Here is a 17,935-nt window from a genome sequence, read left to right as displayed (position 1 = left end):
AGCGTGGCCGGAGGGGTCCGGAGGGGAGCGTAAGCCACAGCCAGACAGCGCTGAAATGAGTTGCCCCGCCACACTTTAGCAGCCTTGACGTCCCTGCAGCTTCTCCAACTATAAGTACCTCGCTACACGTACCTTCCCTGCAGTGACCCACCAGTTATAAGCGCAAGGTCCAGTTCTTAGTACCTCTGCCAGAAGTACCGTAATCGGGTCCCCTTACCGCAACCCCTTGTTCAACTCAACATCCAGCATCAACTGCATGAACATTTCACTCTCCAACATCACCTTCCTTAAGCATATATCATCTAGGAAAGATATATTTCTAATTCGTCATTCTCAAAGACCAAATCAATATTACTCTGGGGCACTCTCCTTGTTCAACACTATCCAGACACCACCTCACTGACCCACCCACCACGGACAAGATGGACAACTCGACGACAACAAAACACACCATTGACACAGAGACAACGGATCCTCAACAGATAGCTGGCCAAAAACGTGGCTCCAGCGCACTCACAACAGTCAATTCCTCAGGCCATTGGACTAAATCTGAAGGAGAGGGTCAAAAAACCGGCAAGGAGAACAGAGGAGAAGGGGAAGGAGAAGAAAGTGAAGCTAAACGCCCAAAGCTTGGAGATAACAACACGACAACTTCACTTGAGCCACAAGCCAACAACACAAAAATGGAAGCCCGGCAATGTTTCGTCACAGTAGGCGCCACCGCCGGCTTCCGCCCATTGCTTTCCGAAGTCATCAAGCCCGAGTTCCTCGACTGCCTGGCCACCAACGACTTCGACCTTCTCAAAGTCCAATGCGGCGAGGATTTGGAGTGGTTTGATGCGCAGGTCAAAGCCTTACCTTTTAGCTCCGCCGTCAGGATAGAAAGTTTTGCTTTTACAGATGACATGACGCAGCATTATGTCAGGTCACGGGGCGAAAGGGATGTGAGACTGCCGGGTGTGGTGGTTGCTCATGCTGGTGAGAATGATAGGCCCCTTCTCTCATATTATCATTTGTTATCTCTTTGATGAGAAAATGGAATAACTAAGTGACTTTACCTGTAGGTTCTGGCACAATCCTGGAAGTCCTCCGACTTCAGACACCATTGGTAGTGGTGCCGAACCCAACTCTAATGGACAACCATCAAGCCGAGCTTGCCGAAGAGTTGGAGTCTACGGGCGACGCTGTATACGGCAGGCTAGGGTAAGTCCTCACTTATACCTACCTCTACATGCGTACCCTAGGGTCTTGCAGACCATATTTGCCAATAACCCGTAACTAACTGTAACCTTTACATAGGAAATTAACCGAAGCCATCACACGCTCGCTAAAACTTGTCGCACAAGGTCCGCTCAGCAAGCTCAAAGATCTCCCACCATACTCACCCCCACCGTTCCTGGTGCCCGAGTCGGAGCGCGTGACCTTGTTTGACTGGATGGCGCTAACTTGCTATCCAGACGAGCTGCGCAAGCAGCAGCATTTGCGAGACCTCCAGAGTGTTGAGGAGAGCTTTCAGCGAGAGCAAGAGCGAGAGCGAGAGCGAGAGTCGGAGTTGAAACAAGAACAAGCCAATGCCAAGGTTCTGTCTGGAATAGAGACAGTTCAGCAGGATGGTCGCCGCCAGCGAGACCTTGACTTGGACTAGGCGTCACTGTTAAAGGAGTAGTCTACGGTAGCTCACCTGTATTACCAAGGCTGTGGTTCTGATCGCTGTTTGTTTTCCTCTGAGGGAGTGAGTCTTTCTCTCCACCAAAAGAACTTGCACAAACTTCCAATATTGACGGCATCGTTCTAACTTGCATGATATGCAGCATCCTTCATTATGTCTACTGAGGAGAATACCATAGTCGGAAACCCGATCGTGCTCAGCATGTTCAATGGCTTTTGAGTTTCGTGGGTGAGGGTCGGCAATTCATGGGTCATGAGCAATATCTCTACGTAAAAAAACAGCTAGGTAGAACCCACACACAGTTCCATCATCATTTCTCAAATACCCCGCAAGTTGGGACGCGCAAGGAGATACAGAATTTAGCTTGGGGTATTATAAGCTATTATCACCGAAACATCGCACGGCGAAGCCCAGACCGGCGGAATATACAATCCCGGGGATATCTATGTTGGATAGACAGCGGTATATGCGAGTTCAGTACCCGTTGGAAACACACTTCCGTGTTTATGTGGATGGCAGAATCGGGTGATTTAGGTATTTACCCCAAATTCGTGGCCGTAGACCACTCCATTGAGCTACGGTTATAGTAATAGCCGATCCAATAATACGCGTCCCAATCTTCCTGACCCTCGAACCAGCCTTCTGGCAGAAAGGGTACGAAAGGGCTACAAAGTATCGGGGTTGATGAAGGCCCCATCTCGCCTATAATACGCCCATAGTTCCGCCTTGACCGCGACATCATTCTCGGCTGCTGTCACCTTCCGCCCGTCCTTGGGATCGATGAGAAACAGCTTGTTGATGTCGCAGGAGAAACCAAGATCCTTGTGCGTGTCTTCCCAGCATGGTGTCGGCTGGTCATATTTTTCTAGACAGACGACGTGGGCCTCTTCAAGATTGGCGAACCACCGAATGTCTCCATCGTTCTAACGGTCATTGTAGAGATCAGAGGTGCGGTTTTCTCGCGCAAGTTTCAACCGCTTGATTTCCAGATGATATGGCTCGTAGGGCTAGAATATATCTGCGCCGATGTCGATCATATATCCAGGTCGAAGTTCACCCAGATGTAGCGCGGTTCGTTGTCTAGACCCAGCCCAAGCTGGAATTTGGGGTCTAGCCACAGTTCAGGCGGCAGTACTCGTTCCACTTTATCTTCGATGTAATCATCGTGATGGCGAAATACAAATGTACGCGGCTGTGTCTGCTGGAAGGCCTGTCTGTAGATGTGATGGGATGGGTTGGGTTTTGGCGTCCATGTCCCGTAAGGTGGTACCGGGCTTCTCGACAGGCCTACAAAGACGCAGGCGTTGGAGTACATGAGTGAAAGTTGGAAACTTCAATCCAGCAGAAGTTGTTGTTGGACGGATCGCCAACCTTGCGTAAATTGCGTCTGGGTACCAGGTCGTCGGATCTGATACTTTGACCCTCGCTCCAGATCACAATTTCGCGAGGCTGGACGGTCAGCTCTCATATCCGAGATCGAATCTCCCATGGCAGGTAGGTGAAGAGGTGAAAGGTGGTCGCCTTCTTGTAGTGATCAGAAGTCCAGGCTGTTGCTAGGCCCTTGGGTATCGTAGGACCCTCTCGGCCACGCCAGGCTTTGTTGCCGTTTTTTTTGGTCTCGAAATGAAAAAGATGGAAAGTTGTGATGCGTGATCCGGTGGTTTTAAGATATGTGAAAGAAACCGAGTGACTCTTCGCCGAGTATCCAGAGAGTAGGTCGACAGAGTATATTCACCAAAAGGGTAGTACTTGTTCCTCTTTCTCACCTGTCAATATTACGCACTGCCCGAAGAGGCTTAGGGCTATGACCCATCGAGAGTACCAAGCCAAGGTTGTCTCTTTCTGTTAGTGCAGAGGTGTGTTGATGACGCCGCGACAAACGGTCATACAAAAATGTCGGCAATGAACCGGCCAATGTCCAACGTCCAGCGTCCAGCTTCCAGCCCTCGACAGCTTTGAAGCACAAGCTCGGCACCCAATAGGCTGGAGGCACAAGAATGGAAATGGAGAGCGGATGACTCCCCCGATGTACGCATCTTGCCCAGAGGCAGTGAGAGGTCTGGTTCAGAAGGACGGAACACATTGGAAGGGAGGTAGAAAGAGGCTTGATGACAGCAGCAGGTAGACATCCAACTTGGGGCTGACTCGATAGCAAGGACAGCAGGGAGCTCTGCAATGATGAGCAGACTTGAATGAATGTCGTAGGAAGAACCAGGAGAGGGAATAGCCGGCCTGGTTGAAAATAAATACCCCTACAGCAGTTTGGTAGACGGTGGGTGACGACTGCGATGACGAGATAAAACAGGTAGAACAGCCCAGAAGGAAAGAGACAAAAAGGGCGAAAACAATAAGAGACATACAACACCAGGGATTCGCTGGTCGTCACCGACCCAACTACTAGTCTGGCCCTCACTGGCTTATCTATGGGAGAGCGGACGGGATCCCGAGTTTTCCAGTGGGTATGGTCGTATGTGATGTGTTCTGTTGGTTCTCTGCCCTTTATTCATACCTTCTCTGAATGATGGTGATGCCTTTTTGTCCAGCCATCAACCGTGCGACTAAACTAGGGAGGCTTTGTTTTGTTGTTATTTTTAACGTCTACTTCCGCCTCCCGTAGGGCATGAGACGTAAAAAAAACTAGGGAGGCTTCACCGCAGAAGATCTAGTAAAAATTACACGATACAGCAACAATACGAAATAGGGGGTATCAATTGCCTCTTATCGTAGGAAAACGTGTCTGCCTTTTCCACGGGTCGGTCTTACTTCTTCTCCTCCGTATCATCTTCCCTCTCCCTCTTTCTTCCGCCGGCGCCACTTCTGGACGCATCGACAGCACCTCCTCCCAGAAGCTCCTCGCCCAGACCTTCCAGAAAGTTATCCGCCATCTTCTTTGCTCTCCTCTCCTTGATCTCCTTTCTCCTCTCTTCAATCTCTCTCTTCCTCTTCTCCAGCATTTCCTCCCGCTCCTTTCTCTTCTCCTCCGTCTTCTTACGTTCTTCCTCCAGCGCCCTCATTTCCTCCTCTCTCTTTTTCTCGTCCTTGCTGAACTGGAAGAAGCCCACGCCCTTGGTGCGAATCTCCCAGTTCGCGTCATAATGGGTAGGCGGAGGCGGCGTCGCGCTCCTGTCGCGCTTGGCAGCTAACTCATTGATAGTCTCCAACCGGTCCGCGGTTACAGTGGCGGCGAAAGCTTCCGTCTGAATGATGTCGCCTACGATCAGCTGCTCAGGTTCGGCAGGGCGGGCAGCCGTTTGTACGAGTTCGGCGGCGGAGGAGCGAGAGCGCTCCAGCTTGGCCTTTTGGGCTGGGGTGACGAGACGGGTGCGGCCAAAGTCGTCGGTGTACTCTATTAGTTCTTCCTTCTCCTCTTCGGATTCTTCGTCCTCTGATGAGGATGATACTTCGCCCGTGTGCCCTGTCTTCTTCTCCTGCTCTTCTGCCCATTTCCGATCAAAGTCAACCAGGCCAATTTCCTTGCCGATGTAATCTCCGCGTTGCATGGCGGCATAAAGACGGGCCTTGTGCTCCATGTTGCGACGGGCGCGTTCAAGCTCCCTTTTCTCATCTTCGGTACCCACGGGCTCTTTGAGTGTCAGCTTGCTGTCCCTGTCCTCGTTAACAGTCTTCGCGCCAGGCCTGGTCTTCTTTTTCACTCCCGAAAAGATGTCTTTGCCGGCTTTAGAGGGACGTGCACGGCCCGTTGTGGTTGTTGTGCTTGCAGTGGTGGCGGCGGCAGGTGATGATGTTGATGACGATGAGGAGGCGGCGAGGAGTGAGCTAAGTTGGGACGTGAAGGTTAGAGAAGCAGGAAGATTCAACTCTTTCTTTTGTTTCTTGGGTGCTGGCTGCCCATAGAGATTCGGATCTTGTAGAGGCATTATTTCGAATATTTGTGTTTCTGGCTGTGATGTGAAGATATCTGAAAGCCGAACGAAGCCTTGTTGGGTGAGTTTCAACGCTGCCCGTGCGAATGATTGTTCAAGCGATTTGTCGAAATGAAAATCACTATAAAACCTCGTTTCCTCTGAGCCGCGACTTCAGGTTTATGGGCTCTGGTACCGCGGAATTGCGTGCGGACGTGATGAAGTTTCGAACTGCAGTGTATTTGTGAAAGGCGAAGTTTGTGAGCCGTGGTCCAGGCTACCGAGAAGATTGGAGCTCACAGCATCGAAGCTTTAATTGTTAGGGGAGCGCGTTGTCCGGTGAAACCTGGGGTTGTACGCAATGTAAGCACCGGGAGCAAGACCGTTTTCAATTTAAACTGTGTAACGCCGGTGAAAGATACCATACACACCATTGTAAAATACGTTATCGATAAGATCGGTGTCATCGTTAACACCCCGGCATCATCACAACCGAACCTTCAACGCAGTTGTCAAGCACGCATTGTGACTGGCCGGCTTCCAGTCAAAGCAGCGGCGATTTGCTACAAACCAGCACCCAAAGGGGCCTGACTGTGACGCGGAGGGGAAAGGGCGTCATGGCTGTTTTCTGGATGAACCACTTCCCCTCCACCCGACCGAGCGGTGCCAAACTGCCAGTGGTGGCCCGCCCCTGAAACTGAATGCCAAAGTCAAATTGGTGCTTCCACTTCAGTTCCATTCTAAGAAGCCGTCATAGAAGTTTCCCCGACGGGCCGTAGAGGTACCCCGTGGTGTCCCACCTTTTCAAGTCATGGACTTCCATGCCTTTAAACCTTGGGCCTGAGTGCCTGCTCGGTACCTACCTAGAGGTAGCTTGTAGCCCAACTTCACCTTATCTCCTTTTTGATCTCCTTTTATGACCACAACACCCCTCCTTCCTTCTCCTCCTTGACAGCTTCATCTATTTTCATGTTTCACAGCGGCCACGTTCTTCCCTTTCTTTGCTGTACGACCTTGATCCCCGGCACTTGCTATCTAAAATAACAAGTATTTCAGTCTCTCCTCCCCTTCCTCCTCCGTTGCTCTTTCCAGTGCTCCCTTCTTGGCTGTTTTCGATAAGCGACATCACTGATCTGCAACACCGAACCTCACAAACGACAGGAACTTATCACTGTTCTCACTGAACTCTTCTTACCTCACTCACAACTGCTTTGACTTCCCGGTCGGAGTTTCTGCTATCTTGTCCTCCAAGCGCCGTGCCGCGATATAGCCAGCTTCAAATTCAACCCGAACCGTTAGACAAGGCAGCCACCCGACTGGACACTTACACCACTTTGTCCTTCCGTTGTTGAATCCGACGTGCTTTTCAGCCCCGACAACAACAACGGCAACGATACCAGCCAAAGCCTCTTTATATATATCGTACAGCTGCCAACGTTTTCGGGAATTCTCTTTAGCTGCACCATTTCCAGCATTGCATCAAAACGATCTCCATCAAAAGTGTCATTACCCCAATCTCGGCTGCTGTCCGCGTCCTCGGCTTTAGGACGCATCCGACACGACCCAGGTCTTTAACATTGCACTGGTCACCTAACCCAGCTGCAGCACAGGGTGACAGTGACGGCGACGGACAGGAGACAGGACGGACTTAACTTTTTACAGCAGCACGCCACCTTCCTCGACATCTGCGCACACAGCACTTTGTCGGTTGCCTTCTTTCCACCAAGTCATTTAGCAGAAGTCAGCTGGTTCGAATCTTATATACACTACGCACGATCTCTGGACATAGACCAGACGAAACAAAAGGCTTCTGCCATCCAACCGCCACTTCACATTCGAAAACACACGGAGACATAACATCAATCTTAAAATAGCAAAAATGTCTGAATCCGACCTTGCGAGCTGGTACAGCTGGATCACAGGCGCCAGCCTGCTCCCACCAGAATGGAGCTACGGTCTGGAAGTGGTGTCTGGAGTTTTTGTATGTCTCGCTTCCTCTCCTCCCGCCTTCCTTCCGATCCTCAAACCGTAGGCAAGTCATTGAATCACATGCTAATTTTCAACCACAAACTTAGAAAACACTGGCGCTGGCCCCGATCCTCCCCATCATTGCCCTGGTCGTGTATGACTTCACCCTCTGGATGTGGAGGCTCCTCGTCATCGGCAGGAACCCGCAGCGAGAAAACATCGAGTACATGACGGGAGGCAGCGTCGCAGCTAGCCCGAATGGTGGTTCACCTGCAGCGACGCCTTCGCACATTGGTTTGCCGACGGGTAAAGGATCGCTATCACCGATAAGGAACAATTCGTCGTCGAACTACAAGGACTCAGAGATGAAGGGGGCCACGACGGGCTTGGCGATGAATGGCTCTACACCGATTGTGCTGAGGAAGGGGGGTGATGGCGGAGATGTCAAAGTCACACATGAAGGAGTGGTATCGCGATCATGATGGATGGAACATCGGCGCAGGCATGGAAGGGGGATTAACGGGTACTATCAGAGAACGGCCTGGCACACAGAACAGCGGAACGAGAGCCAAAATATCGTTATTTTATTCATCATTCAATTGCAGACGCTTTAGGGGATAAGCGCTGGTTTATAGCTGAGCAAGCACCTTGAGGAGATCGCTGGTGACACCCATGGCGGTAACATCACCTCCGGCGCCGGCGCCCTGGATAATGAGGGGGTTGCTTCCATACCGCTTAGTGTAGAAGCTAATGATGTTGTCACTGCCCTTGAGCGAAGCAATGGGGTGAGAGAGGTCGAACTTCTCGAGACCGACCTTGACCTGCTTGCTGGCCACGTCGATGCTGCCGACGAAGCGGACAACCTTGCCCTCCTTCGCGGCCTCGGCCTTGACCTCCTCCATCTGGGCGTCGAACTCGGGCAGGCGGGCGAGGAACTCGTCGCCGCTGGCAACCGACTCGAGCTCCTTGGGGATCAGGCTCTGCACGGGGAAAGAAGTGGGCGACTCGACCTCGAGGCCGGCGTAGCGGGCCAGGATGGTCAGCTTGCGCGCAACGTCGAGACCGTTGAGGTCGTCGCGCGGGTCGGGCTCCGTGTAGCCGAGCTCCTTGGCCTTGGCCACCTCGGCGGACCACTTGCCGCCGCCAGAGCCCGATGTCGGAGCGAACGAGTTGAACAGGAACGACATGGTGCCGCTGAAGACGCCCTCGATCTTGGTCACCTCATCGCCCGTCTCGACCAGGTCCTTGATGGTGGAGATGACGGGCAGGCCGGCGCCGCACGAGGCCTCATGGTATAGCAGCGCACCGCCCTCCTCCTTGGCGGCGAAGATGTCCTGCCATAGCTTGTAGGAGCCCGAGAAGGCCTTCTTGTTGGGCGTCACGATGCTGATGCCGCGGCGGAGGAAGCTGGGGTACGCATCGGCGATGTCCTGCGAGCTGGTGTTGTCGACGAGGACGGTCTTGGTGCCCGAGGCGGCGAGGTAGTCGACGAGCTTGGGGAGGGCGAGGGGAGCCTGCGAGGACGAGGAGAGTGTCGAGACGACACTGTCGAGGGCAATGGGCGAGTACGAGTCGCTGTAGACGGCCTTCTTGCTGGTGGCGATGTAGGTGAGCACCAGCTTCTGCTTGTTCTGGCGGCGAGCGGCCAGCGACTCGAGCTGGGAGAGGAAGCACTTTCCTACTCCGCCTGCGCCTGGAAGATGGGGGAGGTCAAGGTTAGCTTAATTGCGAGGGACACTAGGGTTGGAGGGTCTGGGTTTGATTTGGCGCAATTGGTGCCATTGGTGTAAGTGCTTACCGATGATGGCAATGTTAACTTGACGAGCTGAGGCCATTGTGTCTATGTAATCTTGAATTACGTAGTTTATAAAAGAGGGATGAAAGGGTCAAGTAAGATACCTCTAGAATCAGTTGAATGGAAATAGTTGACGACCCTGACTCAACTCAACCAGAACCGATGACTGATACCGTAATCTCGTGGGGTCCTTCTTGGGTAAAAATGTCGCCATGCGGCTGCCGATAGCGGGGCCGCCGTCCGACTCCAGGAGCTTCGGGAGCTTCATCCTTGTAACGTTGATGTTGTACATGGTGTACGTAGCGGTTTGTATCGTGTGAGGTGGCCGTAAGTTACATTACAGGTGTTCGTAAGATACGATACGAAAGGTGGATTATGTATCTTTCACTTAACACTGTGCCTGCTTTCCCACATTCTCACTGCAGGAACGCCCCTGTGGGCTTTTTCGCAGCGACACGGGAACCTTGGCTTCCAGATTTGCTTTGTTCCCGGGGATGAAACTTTTGAGAGTCGATTTTGGAGTCGCTCTCAGTCTCACTTTTTTGCTGCATCTCAACCGACTTATTGACTGCACCACACCACACCACACCACGGGCCATTATTGAACCCACGGAAACTGGCCAGCACACTTTTATCCAACAACAAAACTTATTCAATTCAGCAATCATTATGTCCGAGCCCAAGAACAAGCGTCAAAAGCGCGAGGACTACCGTGCCGCTCTCCGCGCCAATGGAGTCACTGAGCTGCCGCGCAAGAAGTTCTACCGTCAGAGGGCTCATGCCAACCCCTTCTCTGACCACTCCTTGATCTAGTGAGATGGCTTCCATATGTCGAGGTACCGTTTTCATGTTCTTGAACTAACGGTACCCATAGTCCCCCTACGCCAGAGCAGATGGACTGGGCTTCTCTCTACCCTCACTATGCAGTTGAAGAGCCTACTGAGCAAAAGACAGAGAGAACTGAGTCTGAAGAGACCTTGGGCCAAGAACTGTCGGCTCCTGCCATCAGGAAGTTGACCAAGAATGTTGAGGTAGCGGATATTGGCTGCGGTTTCGGTGGTCTACTCATAGCTCTGGCTCCCGTACTTCCCGAGACTCTTGTTTTAGGTAAGAGTGTTTGGCACCATTGATGTCATGAATTTTATGCTGACTTTGTAAACCCAGGCCTGGAGATCCGTGTGTCGGTAACCCAATTTGTGGAAGATAGGATCAAAGCTCTGCGCGTGCAGAACGAGGAGCAAAAGCTGTACCGCAACATCGCCGTACTGCGCGCCAACACTATGAAGTTCATGCCCAACTTCTTCACCAAGGGCCAACTGAACAAGATCTTCATCTGCTTCCCGGACCCGCACTTCAAGGCGCGCAAGCACAAGCAGAGAATCGTTTCCACGACGCTCAACTCAGAGTACGCATATGTGCTGCGCCCCGGCGGCATCATCTACACCATCACCGACGTGCCTGACCTGCATGAGTGGATGGTTGGACACTTCAACACACATCCGGCCTTTGAAAGGGTGTCGGAAGAGGAGCAGGAGGCTGATCCGCTGGTTGAGATTATGCGCAATGAGACGGAGGAGGGAAAGAAGGTGACGAGGCATAACGGGCAGAAGCATGTTGCTCTTTTCAGGAGGCTGGAGGATCCTCAGTGGCCGGAGGAGGTTTCTGCTTGAGCGTGCTCTGGGACATAGAAAAGGTGGCTAGCGATGTGGACAAAATGCAAATGTCGATGATACCCGCGTTCCTTTGATTACTACGAGACAAACCAACTCGCGGTGACCCCCTATATGGTGCCCTTTGCTGGAGTATGTTGTGTCATTGTTCACGATATCGTGGTGGTAAAGCAACATGTCTTCGAATGACCCCAATTAACCCCCACTCGGATTATGGACCTAGGACTACGAAAGTTTACGCGTAAAATACAATACAGCAAGGTCAACGGTGGTGTAACGGTGCCCACCGTGACTGGACCCCTGGAGAACCTTCTTGGCCATCTGGCATCGCACGACTTGGCGTCACTAACGCGGGTTAGCTTGGCAGCGGCAATGGGACTCGCTGGTTTGTTAGCGTCCAGTAGAGCTCTACTAAACAGCCCACGAACAAGTATGGGCCAACCCCCGCCTGCCATCACCCGCGACGGGACCGCACTCCTCACACCGAACCACTTCCAGATCGAGCTGGCGATAAAACCATGCGGCGACAACAAGCGCCAAATGTCTGCGCTAAAGTATGGCAATGGCTCTTCGAGGGAGAGACATAGCCCTTGCTGCAATTGCTGCTTTTATTTCCTGGGGATATGCCGTCCATTGGTTCCCTGCCATCCGCTGGGCTAACTATGCCTTCGCCGCCGGCGTCCTCGTCACTCTTGTCGGCCTGCTCGCCTTGCTTATGCTTACCTCTCGTGGACCACATCACCGCCGACTCCAACGATCACCACGGCCCCATGGCGTCGCCTTCATTGCCCCGGGAGTTTGGGCGAAGGAGGTGGCCGCTCTCCGGGCACGCCAGACGTCCACCAAAGCATCGCTCTACCCCGAGTCGCCCAAGGTCTCGGCAGCTCTCGACGAGGTTCTGGGCTACATCATCCGCGATTTCATACAAGTCTGGTACTCGAGCATCAGTAAAAACCCCGTCTTCACCGATGAGGTAGACAAGGCAATACGAGGCGCTACCTTGACAGTGCGAGACCGCCTTGTCCAGCTGGACCTCGCTACCATCCTCACCACGCGTTTGGTGCCCATTCTGACAGCACATTTCCGCCATGTGTACGAGGCCGAGAAGTCGGTTAGAGGGCGCAAGCTGAATCGATCGGTTACAGAGACGGATGAACTGGACCTGGCGATTGCTTCCAGGTACAGAGATGGCAAGCTCCATCCCGCCGCCACACTGTCCTTCTCGGACACCAAGACCACTCAGCAAGACTACCTGCGAAAGGTCATGTTGAGAATTCTGCCCAAGATCCTGCCCAAGAGCATGTTGGCTTCCGGCGCAGTTTCATCCATCGTCCGCGAGATCACCGCCTGCGCTGTCATGTTCCCCATCATGCAAATGCTTTCCGATCCTGATACCTGGAATCAATTGATGGAGAATTACGGGAGGAGTATGCTTCAGGATCGCTCGACGGTCCGTAAGCTTCGGGCGGCTTTGGACCAGCACGCTTCGCCAGCGCCCAGGGTCAGCAAACCGGTAGCATTTCCTCGACTGATTCCTGGTGACAACGAGAGGAAGTTCGAAAAGTTCATCCGTGCAATTCGGAAAACAAACAACTTGTCGGATGCGAGGCGGTTCCGGAGCGAAGTGGCTATTCAGCTCAAGCGGGATTCTCAGCAGGAGAATGTCGACCAGGTTTACTTGCGTCGCCTCGAGATGGGAAAGAGACTGCTCGACCAGAAGGTCCATCACTTGGCAGCCGGTGGAGATCGGCGGGCTCCCCCACCACAAAACACAGCTTTGCCAACACCAACCGTGTCTCGTCTGGAAAATGCTTCCCTGACGGATGTGCTGCGTGATCCTTCCAGTTTGTCCTATTTTATGGAGTACATGGATAGGCAACGCCTCATGCCCCTGGTTCAGTTCTGGCTTGTTGTGGACGGATTCCGTAACCCGCTCGAGGATGACGGACCAGAAGGAGAACAGCTTCCGTTGCAGCTTCCACCCTGGACAGACTCAGACCGTTTGGATCTCGCTCAAATTGAAGCCGCGTATCTCTCTAGGCCTGAGTTAAAAGTGCCGGACTCGTCCAAGCGGACTATTCAGGAGTTTCTGAGGGCAGGAAGAAGAGCGTCGCCTGAACAATATTACAAGGCACGGAGGGCTGTTCTGCGCGCTCAAAGCGCAGTGCTCGAGGAAATGAAGGCGAAGCATTTGGGGAACTTTAAAAAGTCTGACCTGTTTTACAAAGCGCTGGCTTCTGAGGAGGCATCAAAAAGCATGGTGGCACCAAATGTTTCTGGGCCATCATTGGCCGGGCCTTCAATGGCCAGAGCATCCTCATTTACTGCCAAGCCAAATCCTCAGTTACGCATGGCCCTTCGTCTGCCTCCAGGTGCCCGCAACAGGGGCGCCGGGTCATCTCTTGACCTACGAGCAGGAGCACAAAGCATAGATGTTCTTATGGGGACTCGTCGGTCCATGGAAGACGATGCACCCACGTCCATGTTTGACGACGATGATCTGGGCGAGGATGGCTTGGCCGATTCAGTGCAAAGCCTTGATCAGGAGCCAGCGCCGCCGGTTCCCGATACCCGTGTCGTTCAGGCGGTGGAGCAGGCTCTAAATAATATTATGGAGGACAGCCAGCCGCCAACGGCAGAGGATCTGCGTGCATCTCTTTTCGGTGACGACGTGAACAGCTCAAGCCTCTTTACATCACCACCAAGATCCGGACCGACACGAGCAATGTCTGCTACGCCACGTTCCAATCATGGCTCCGTGGATCTGGGACGACCCAGCAGGGGTTCCGCTGACATGCAGAGACCGATGACAGCGAAAGAGCCCGAGAAGCCCAGTTTGGCATCCCTAGGTCTTGTGAGCGCTGCGTCTCGTATAGGCGTCTTTATCGACGACGATCTGTTTGCAGACGAGAACCGGTTTCTGTCGGATGAGCATGAATACTCCGACGGGAACAAGGAGGATGACGAGATGGATGAAGTTCATGAGGCAGCACCTGGAGACCTTGGGCTGGCGGAGGCAATCACCGTTCTCAGCAATGACATCGATCGCCTGGTCGCTCAAGAGGCTGTCGTGGACTCTCTGCTAAAGAAGGCTGAACTGACCAATAACACGGCCGAGCTAAGAATCCTTCGGAAGTCGAAAGCAAGCTTACAAAGAGAAATTAGAAGGAAGGAGTTGCAACGCCAACAATACGTTATTCAGGAGAGTGATAACAGTCTTTATGGTCGTTCCACGATCAAGATTAAGAATATCCACGTCGGCCGAGAAGAGGATGGTAAGGAGTTTGCCATGTACGCCATTGAGGTGTTGCGGAATGCTGGAGAAAAGATGCCAGCGGCGACATGGACCGTCACCCGCCGTTACAGCGAGTTCCTCGAGCTCCATCAAAAGCTACGGTCACAATATCCGTCTGTCCGCAACCTGGACTTCCCTCGGCGGCGCATGGTGATGAAGCTACAAAACGACTTTTTGCAAAAGCGTCGCGTCGCACTTGAGAAGTATCTCAACCAACTTCTCCTCCTTCCCGACGTCTGCCACAGCCGGGAACTCCGAACATTTCTCTCCCAAAGGGCCATCACGCCCGCCACAGCCCAGGGCCAAACGTCGTCACTAGAAGACAGCAAAAAGGACATGATGACTCGCCTCTACGACTCGGTCGCCGATGGTATGGAGGACATCCTCGGCAACATCCCCGTACTCGACCAACTTTCGCTAGCTGGGCAGAATCTCCTAGCCGCAGCCACCAACCAACAACTGGCGGCCGCCAGCGCAGCCGGAGCCGGGGGCGACGACGTAGTCACAGCCGCCGAGGCCGAAGCCGAGCTGAACGCGTTCGAGCTCACCAACGACAAGGAGCTCGAGCCCTTCGTCAAGCCCATCTGCGACATTTTCCTCGAGGTCTTTGAGCTCAACCGCGGTAACAACTGGCTGCGCGGCCGCGCCGTCGTCGTGGTGCTGCACCAGCTTTTGGGGGGCACGATCGAGCGCAAGCTGCGCGACAACGTCAAATCGCTAGTGGCCGAGGACGCGCTGCTGCGATACATTAATCTTGTCAAAGACGGCATGTGGCCCGGCGGCGAGCTGCCAACTAACAAAACGCCGCGAACGCAGCAGGAGAAGGCACGCACGAAAACGGAGGCGAGCCTAATGCTCGCTACGCTGGTGCCGGATTTGGCGGCGAGTGTCGTGGGACGGCTCAATGCGCAGGCGGCGAGCAGGAGGATTTTTGCGACGTTTAATAACGAGCGGCTGAAGTGAGTTCTTACTCCCCACAGCATTTGTTCAGGTTGATGAAAGAAGTTGACGAGACTAACATGTTCTTTTACCTAGCGCGCATTTGGCATTCACATTCCTAGACGAGATCATCGATATTGTATTTGGTGAAAACCAGGGCAGAAAGCAGCAGCAGCAGCAGCCAGAGGCGTAATGAGAGCAAGCAGACAGTCGATTGCAGAGAGATGAGCAGAAGGTTGAAATGCCGCCCTACATGAACCAGTAGTAATGGTATTAGATCAACAGAGTCGACGCCCTACAGAACCTGAATAGAGACAAAAGTAGATACGGAGACTATTTGCTATAGGAATCATGATGTGTAGCTGTTGACAAATGTGTTGTTGTGTTGTCATGGTAACCTAGGTACGAACTTGTTTACACCTTGACCCTTCCCACATCCCCCATTACTTTTCAAAGCTTGATAAGCGTAATTTGCGCTGACTTCTACCACATACGACCACAGATGGTAGAAAACTCGGGATCCCGTCCGCTCTCCCATATCAGTCACGACCCCACAACGCATACCACGTAACACCTTTTCCTTTGTTCTACAGGTCCCGTCATATACTGGCGGCTCGCCCACTGGGCGATTCGATTATAAGTGTTGGGCCGCGTTTACGCTATGGGCAACACATGATTTACACTGGCAATAGGCCTCGGTTTGCCCTCGGATTAATGGTTTTGGTGGACAGTTAGGGCATTGCTCTTAATTTTGTATGCTAGACTCACCGGTGCGGCACGTCTCATGCCCTACGGGAGGCGGAAGTAGACGTTAAAAATAACAACAACAACAACAAAAGCATACCACGTAACAGTGCATGGCGTCCCACATCGCGTTTCCCCTCAATCAACCACTATACCCTCTTTCTTTCAACAACCACAACTCTACTAAAACAACGTCGACTGTACTTTAAATGGGCATTATAAATTCAGAAAAGGATTGCCTTATAGATCTAGTACTTGAAGCTATTTACAACAGCCTGTCCCAAAGCGCTGCAGCCAAGCATTATAGGGTCGCCCAGTCCACCTTATCCCGCCGCCTTCGAAGCACTACCTCTAAGCGCAATTTGAAAATCTCGATCAAGTAATTCTTACTAATATAGGAAAGTTTCGTATGTGTTACGAACTCCAGCGAGTCACACGGGTCAACCAAGCCACCAGGATACGACAGCCACGCAGAAGCGGGACAGTGTAACCATAGGAGCCAGTAGGACGCAGAACCAGCAGGGCTCACGGACTATGAGGGGTCACACCGTGAGCCAACATCATGAGTGAGCAGACACTCAGGAATACGGGAGTTAAGGACACACACGCAAGGTATAAAAGGATTACGGGAGAACTCAGATTGTCAAATAGTTCGATAGTAGTCAATTGATCATTATCACTGAAACTAGTATAACGCTACCATACTTCTTGTGAACCTTTTGGCTTCACCGAACGTCTACTGATAGTTACCTACCTTCAGCTATCCCACTTAGGCAGATCAGACTGCTGTTCATCACAGTATGCGAATAGATATTAAATAAGGAAAAAGCTAGCTATACTCGCAACCGTTATTACGTGGCTAAATTTGCTACATTTATATTAAAATATAGTAAAAATTAAAATGAACTGGGCATTAAATAGATAGATCAGTTCCTAGTCGTCACAGGTTGGCATTGGCTATATAGTGTGCATTCCGAGTTCTTCCTTGCAAGCAGAAAATCGTCCTATCTTTTGGAGGTTTGGCCGTCTGGCCATATGCACCCCAGCCTGTCATACTAGTTAAGAATCCCACTGTGACAAATGGCAGTCTGATCTGCCTAAGTGGGATAGCTGAAGGTAGAACTATCAGTAGACGTTCGGTGAAGCCAAAAGGTTCACAACAAGTATGCTCGTGAATTGTGACGAACGGCAGTCTGATCTGCCTAAGTAGGATAGCGGAAGGTAATAACTATCAGTGCTGTTCGGTGAAGCCAAAGGGTTCACAACAAGTATGTTCGTAATACTGGTCTCGGTGATAATGATCTATTGACTACTGTCGAACTATCTGACAATCTGAGTTCTCCCGTAGTCTCTTTATACCTGCTCGCCCTCTGCGAGATATCTGTTTCCGGATGCTCTGCTGAGCCCCATAGGTCTATCTAATGAATGTTGGCTCACTGTGAGCCACTGCGCCTGTGAACGCCTGCATGTGCCATTGGATCCCATGTCGTCCCTGATAGGCTGTGTTGTTTGTCCGAGATGGGGCAGCCAGGTCCCAATGGTCTGGTCGTCCTTTGTGTCACTTAAGTTCGTAACACGATGCCTCCCCTCCCTAGCCGACGTCCTCGACGGCTTGTTGGTTCTTCCGGCATTCCTGTTTTTGTCCTTAACATTTGTTGCCCCGTCGTCGCCTTTTCGATACAGTAAGTTCCTCGTTTTCCTTCCATGCCAGGGTCATGTCTAATCGTATTTCTAAGCGATCAGCCACGTCGTCCATTCGGCGTCAAGCGTTATCAGCTTCTATCGATTCGCTCGGTTCTCTAGTTATGCCTTGTCAACGCTGTACCGATCGCAAGCTTGTTTACAAGAAGCTTCTGGGGTACGACAAGTGTGGCGAGTGTGTCCACAGCGCTCGTCCTTGTGAGGAGATTGACTATGACGCGGAACGCAAGTTTTCTCCGACGGTCTCGAGATCCTCTTGTCAATCGTATTAGTGATTCGTATGGCGGCAGA

General features: G+C 52.2%; 6 protein-coding genes across 6 annotated transcripts; 4 read left to right on the top strand and 2 right to left on the bottom strand.

Annotated features, from left to right (window-relative positions):
* The first annotated feature begins 136 nt into the window (after positions 1 to 136).
* Positions 137 to 1,956, top strand: SMAC4_06348 (uncharacterized protein). The gene is made up of 4 exons (XM_066090438.1): positions 137 to 978; positions 1,065 to 1,203; positions 1,300 to 1,732; positions 1,812 to 1,956. Exons 1-3 carry the CDS (start codon positions 423 to 425, stop codon positions 1,643 to 1,645), a joined length of 1,041 nt encoding a protein of 346 aa, XP_065947790.1. The 5' UTR covers positions 137 to 422; the 3' UTR covers positions 1,646 to 1,732; positions 1,812 to 1,956.
* A 2,316-nt stretch (positions 1,957 to 4,272) lies between these two features.
* On the bottom strand, positions 4,273 to 5,872 carry SMAC4_06349 (uncharacterized protein). Its single transcript, XM_003345900.2, has one exon. It carries the CDS (start codon positions 5,545 to 5,547, stop codon positions 4,429 to 4,431), a length of 1,119 nt encoding a protein of 372 aa, XP_003345948.1. The 5' UTR covers positions 5,548 to 5,872; the 3' UTR covers positions 4,273 to 4,428.
* A 300-nt stretch (positions 5,873 to 6,172) lies between these two features.
* On the top strand, positions 6,173 to 8,054 carry SMAC4_06350 (uncharacterized protein). The gene is made up of 2 exons (XM_003345901.2): positions 6,173 to 7,513; positions 7,608 to 8,054. Exons 1-2 carry the CDS (start codon positions 7,412 to 7,414, stop codon positions 7,980 to 7,982), a joined length of 477 nt encoding a protein of 158 aa, XP_003345949.1. The 5' UTR covers positions 6,173 to 7,411; the 3' UTR covers positions 7,983 to 8,054.
* Positions 8,055 to 8,063: 9 nt separating this feature from the next.
* SMAC4_06351 (uncharacterized protein) lies at positions 8,064 to 9,436 on the bottom strand. Its single transcript, XM_066090439.1, has 2 exons — positions 9,299 to 9,436; positions 8,064 to 9,193 (listed from the first exon to the last, which is right to left on the bottom strand). Exons 1-2 carry the CDS (start codon positions 9,333 to 9,335, stop codon positions 8,130 to 8,132), a joined length of 1,101 nt encoding a protein of 366 aa, XP_065947789.1. The 5' UTR covers positions 9,336 to 9,436; the 3' UTR covers positions 8,064 to 8,129.
* Positions 9,437 to 9,763: 327 nt separating this feature from the next.
* Positions 9,764 to 11,037, top strand: SMAC4_06352 (uncharacterized protein). Its single transcript, XM_003345903.2, has 3 exons — positions 9,764 to 10,107; positions 10,170 to 10,402; positions 10,460 to 11,037. The coding sequence occupies exons 1-3, from the start codon at positions 9,965 to 9,967 to the stop codon at positions 10,963 to 10,965; spliced, it is 882 nt and encodes a 293-aa protein (XP_003345951.1). The 5' UTR covers positions 9,764 to 9,964; the 3' UTR covers positions 10,966 to 11,037.
* Positions 11,038 to 11,521: 484 nt separating this feature from the next.
* SMAC4_06353 (uncharacterized protein) lies at positions 11,522 to 15,596 on the top strand (the record flags this gene model as incomplete). Its single annotated transcript, XM_003345904.2, has 2 exons — positions 11,522 to 15,219; positions 15,296 to 15,596. 2 exons carry the CDS (start codon positions 11,522 to 11,524, stop codon positions 15,390 to 15,392), a joined length of 3,795 nt encoding a protein of 1,264 aa, XP_003345952.2. The 3' UTR covers positions 15,393 to 15,596.
* Positions 15,597 to 17,935: the final 2,339 nt, after the last annotated feature.

This window comes from Sordaria macrospora, chromosome 7 (genome assembly GCF_033870435.1).
Source record: "Sordaria macrospora chromosome 7, complete sequence".
Classification (NCBI taxonomy): domain Eukaryota; kingdom Fungi; phylum Ascomycota; class Sordariomycetes; order Sordariales; family Sordariaceae; genus Sordaria; species Sordaria macrospora.
Note: the sequence above shows the minus strand (reverse complement) of the source record. Positions and strands in the feature narration are given on the sequence as shown.

Bases quoted from the DNA above. Each gene is read 5' to 3' on its own strand.
- SMAC4_06348 (XM_066090438.1), top strand. From the start codon at position 423: ATGGACAACTCGACGACAACAAAACACACCATTGACACAGAGACAACG. The intron at 979-1,064 runs GTGAGAATGATA...CTTTACCTGTAG, and splicing joins TGTGGTGGTTGCTCATGCTG to GTTCTGGCACAATCCTGGAA. The intron at 1,204-1,299 runs GTAAGTCCTCAC...ACCTTTACATAG, and splicing joins GCTGTATACGGCAGGCTAGG to GAAATTAACCGAAGCCATCA.
- SMAC4_06349 (XM_003345900.2), bottom strand. From the start codon at position 5,547: ATGCCTCTACAAGATCCGAATCTCTATGGGCAGCCAGCACCCAAGAAA.
- SMAC4_06350 (XM_003345901.2), top strand. From the start codon at position 7,412: ATGTCTGAATCCGACCTTGCGAGCTGGTACAGCTGGATCACAGGCGCC. The intron at 7,514-7,607 runs GTATGTCTCGCT...CCACAAACTTAG, and splicing joins AAGTGGTGTCTGGAGTTTTT to AAAACACTGGCGCTGGCCCC.
- SMAC4_06351 (XM_066090439.1), bottom strand. From the start codon at position 9,335: ATGGCCTCAGCTCGTCAAGTTAACATTGCCATCATCG. The intron at 9,194-9,298 runs GTAAGCACTTAC...CCCATCTTCCAG, and splicing joins AGTTAACATTGCCATCATCG to GCGCAGGCGGAGTAGGAAAG.
- SMAC4_06352 (XM_003345903.2), top strand. From the start codon at position 9,965: ATGTCCGAGCCCAAGAACAAGCGTCAAAAGCGCGAGGACTACCGTGCC. The intron at 10,108-10,169 runs GTGAGATGGCTT...CGGTACCCATAG, and splicing joins TCTGACCACTCCTTGATCTA to TCCCCCTACGCCAGAGCAGA. The intron at 10,403-10,459 runs GTAAGAGTGTTT...TTGTAAACCCAG, and splicing joins TCCCGAGACTCTTGTTTTAG to GCCTGGAGATCCGTGTGTCG.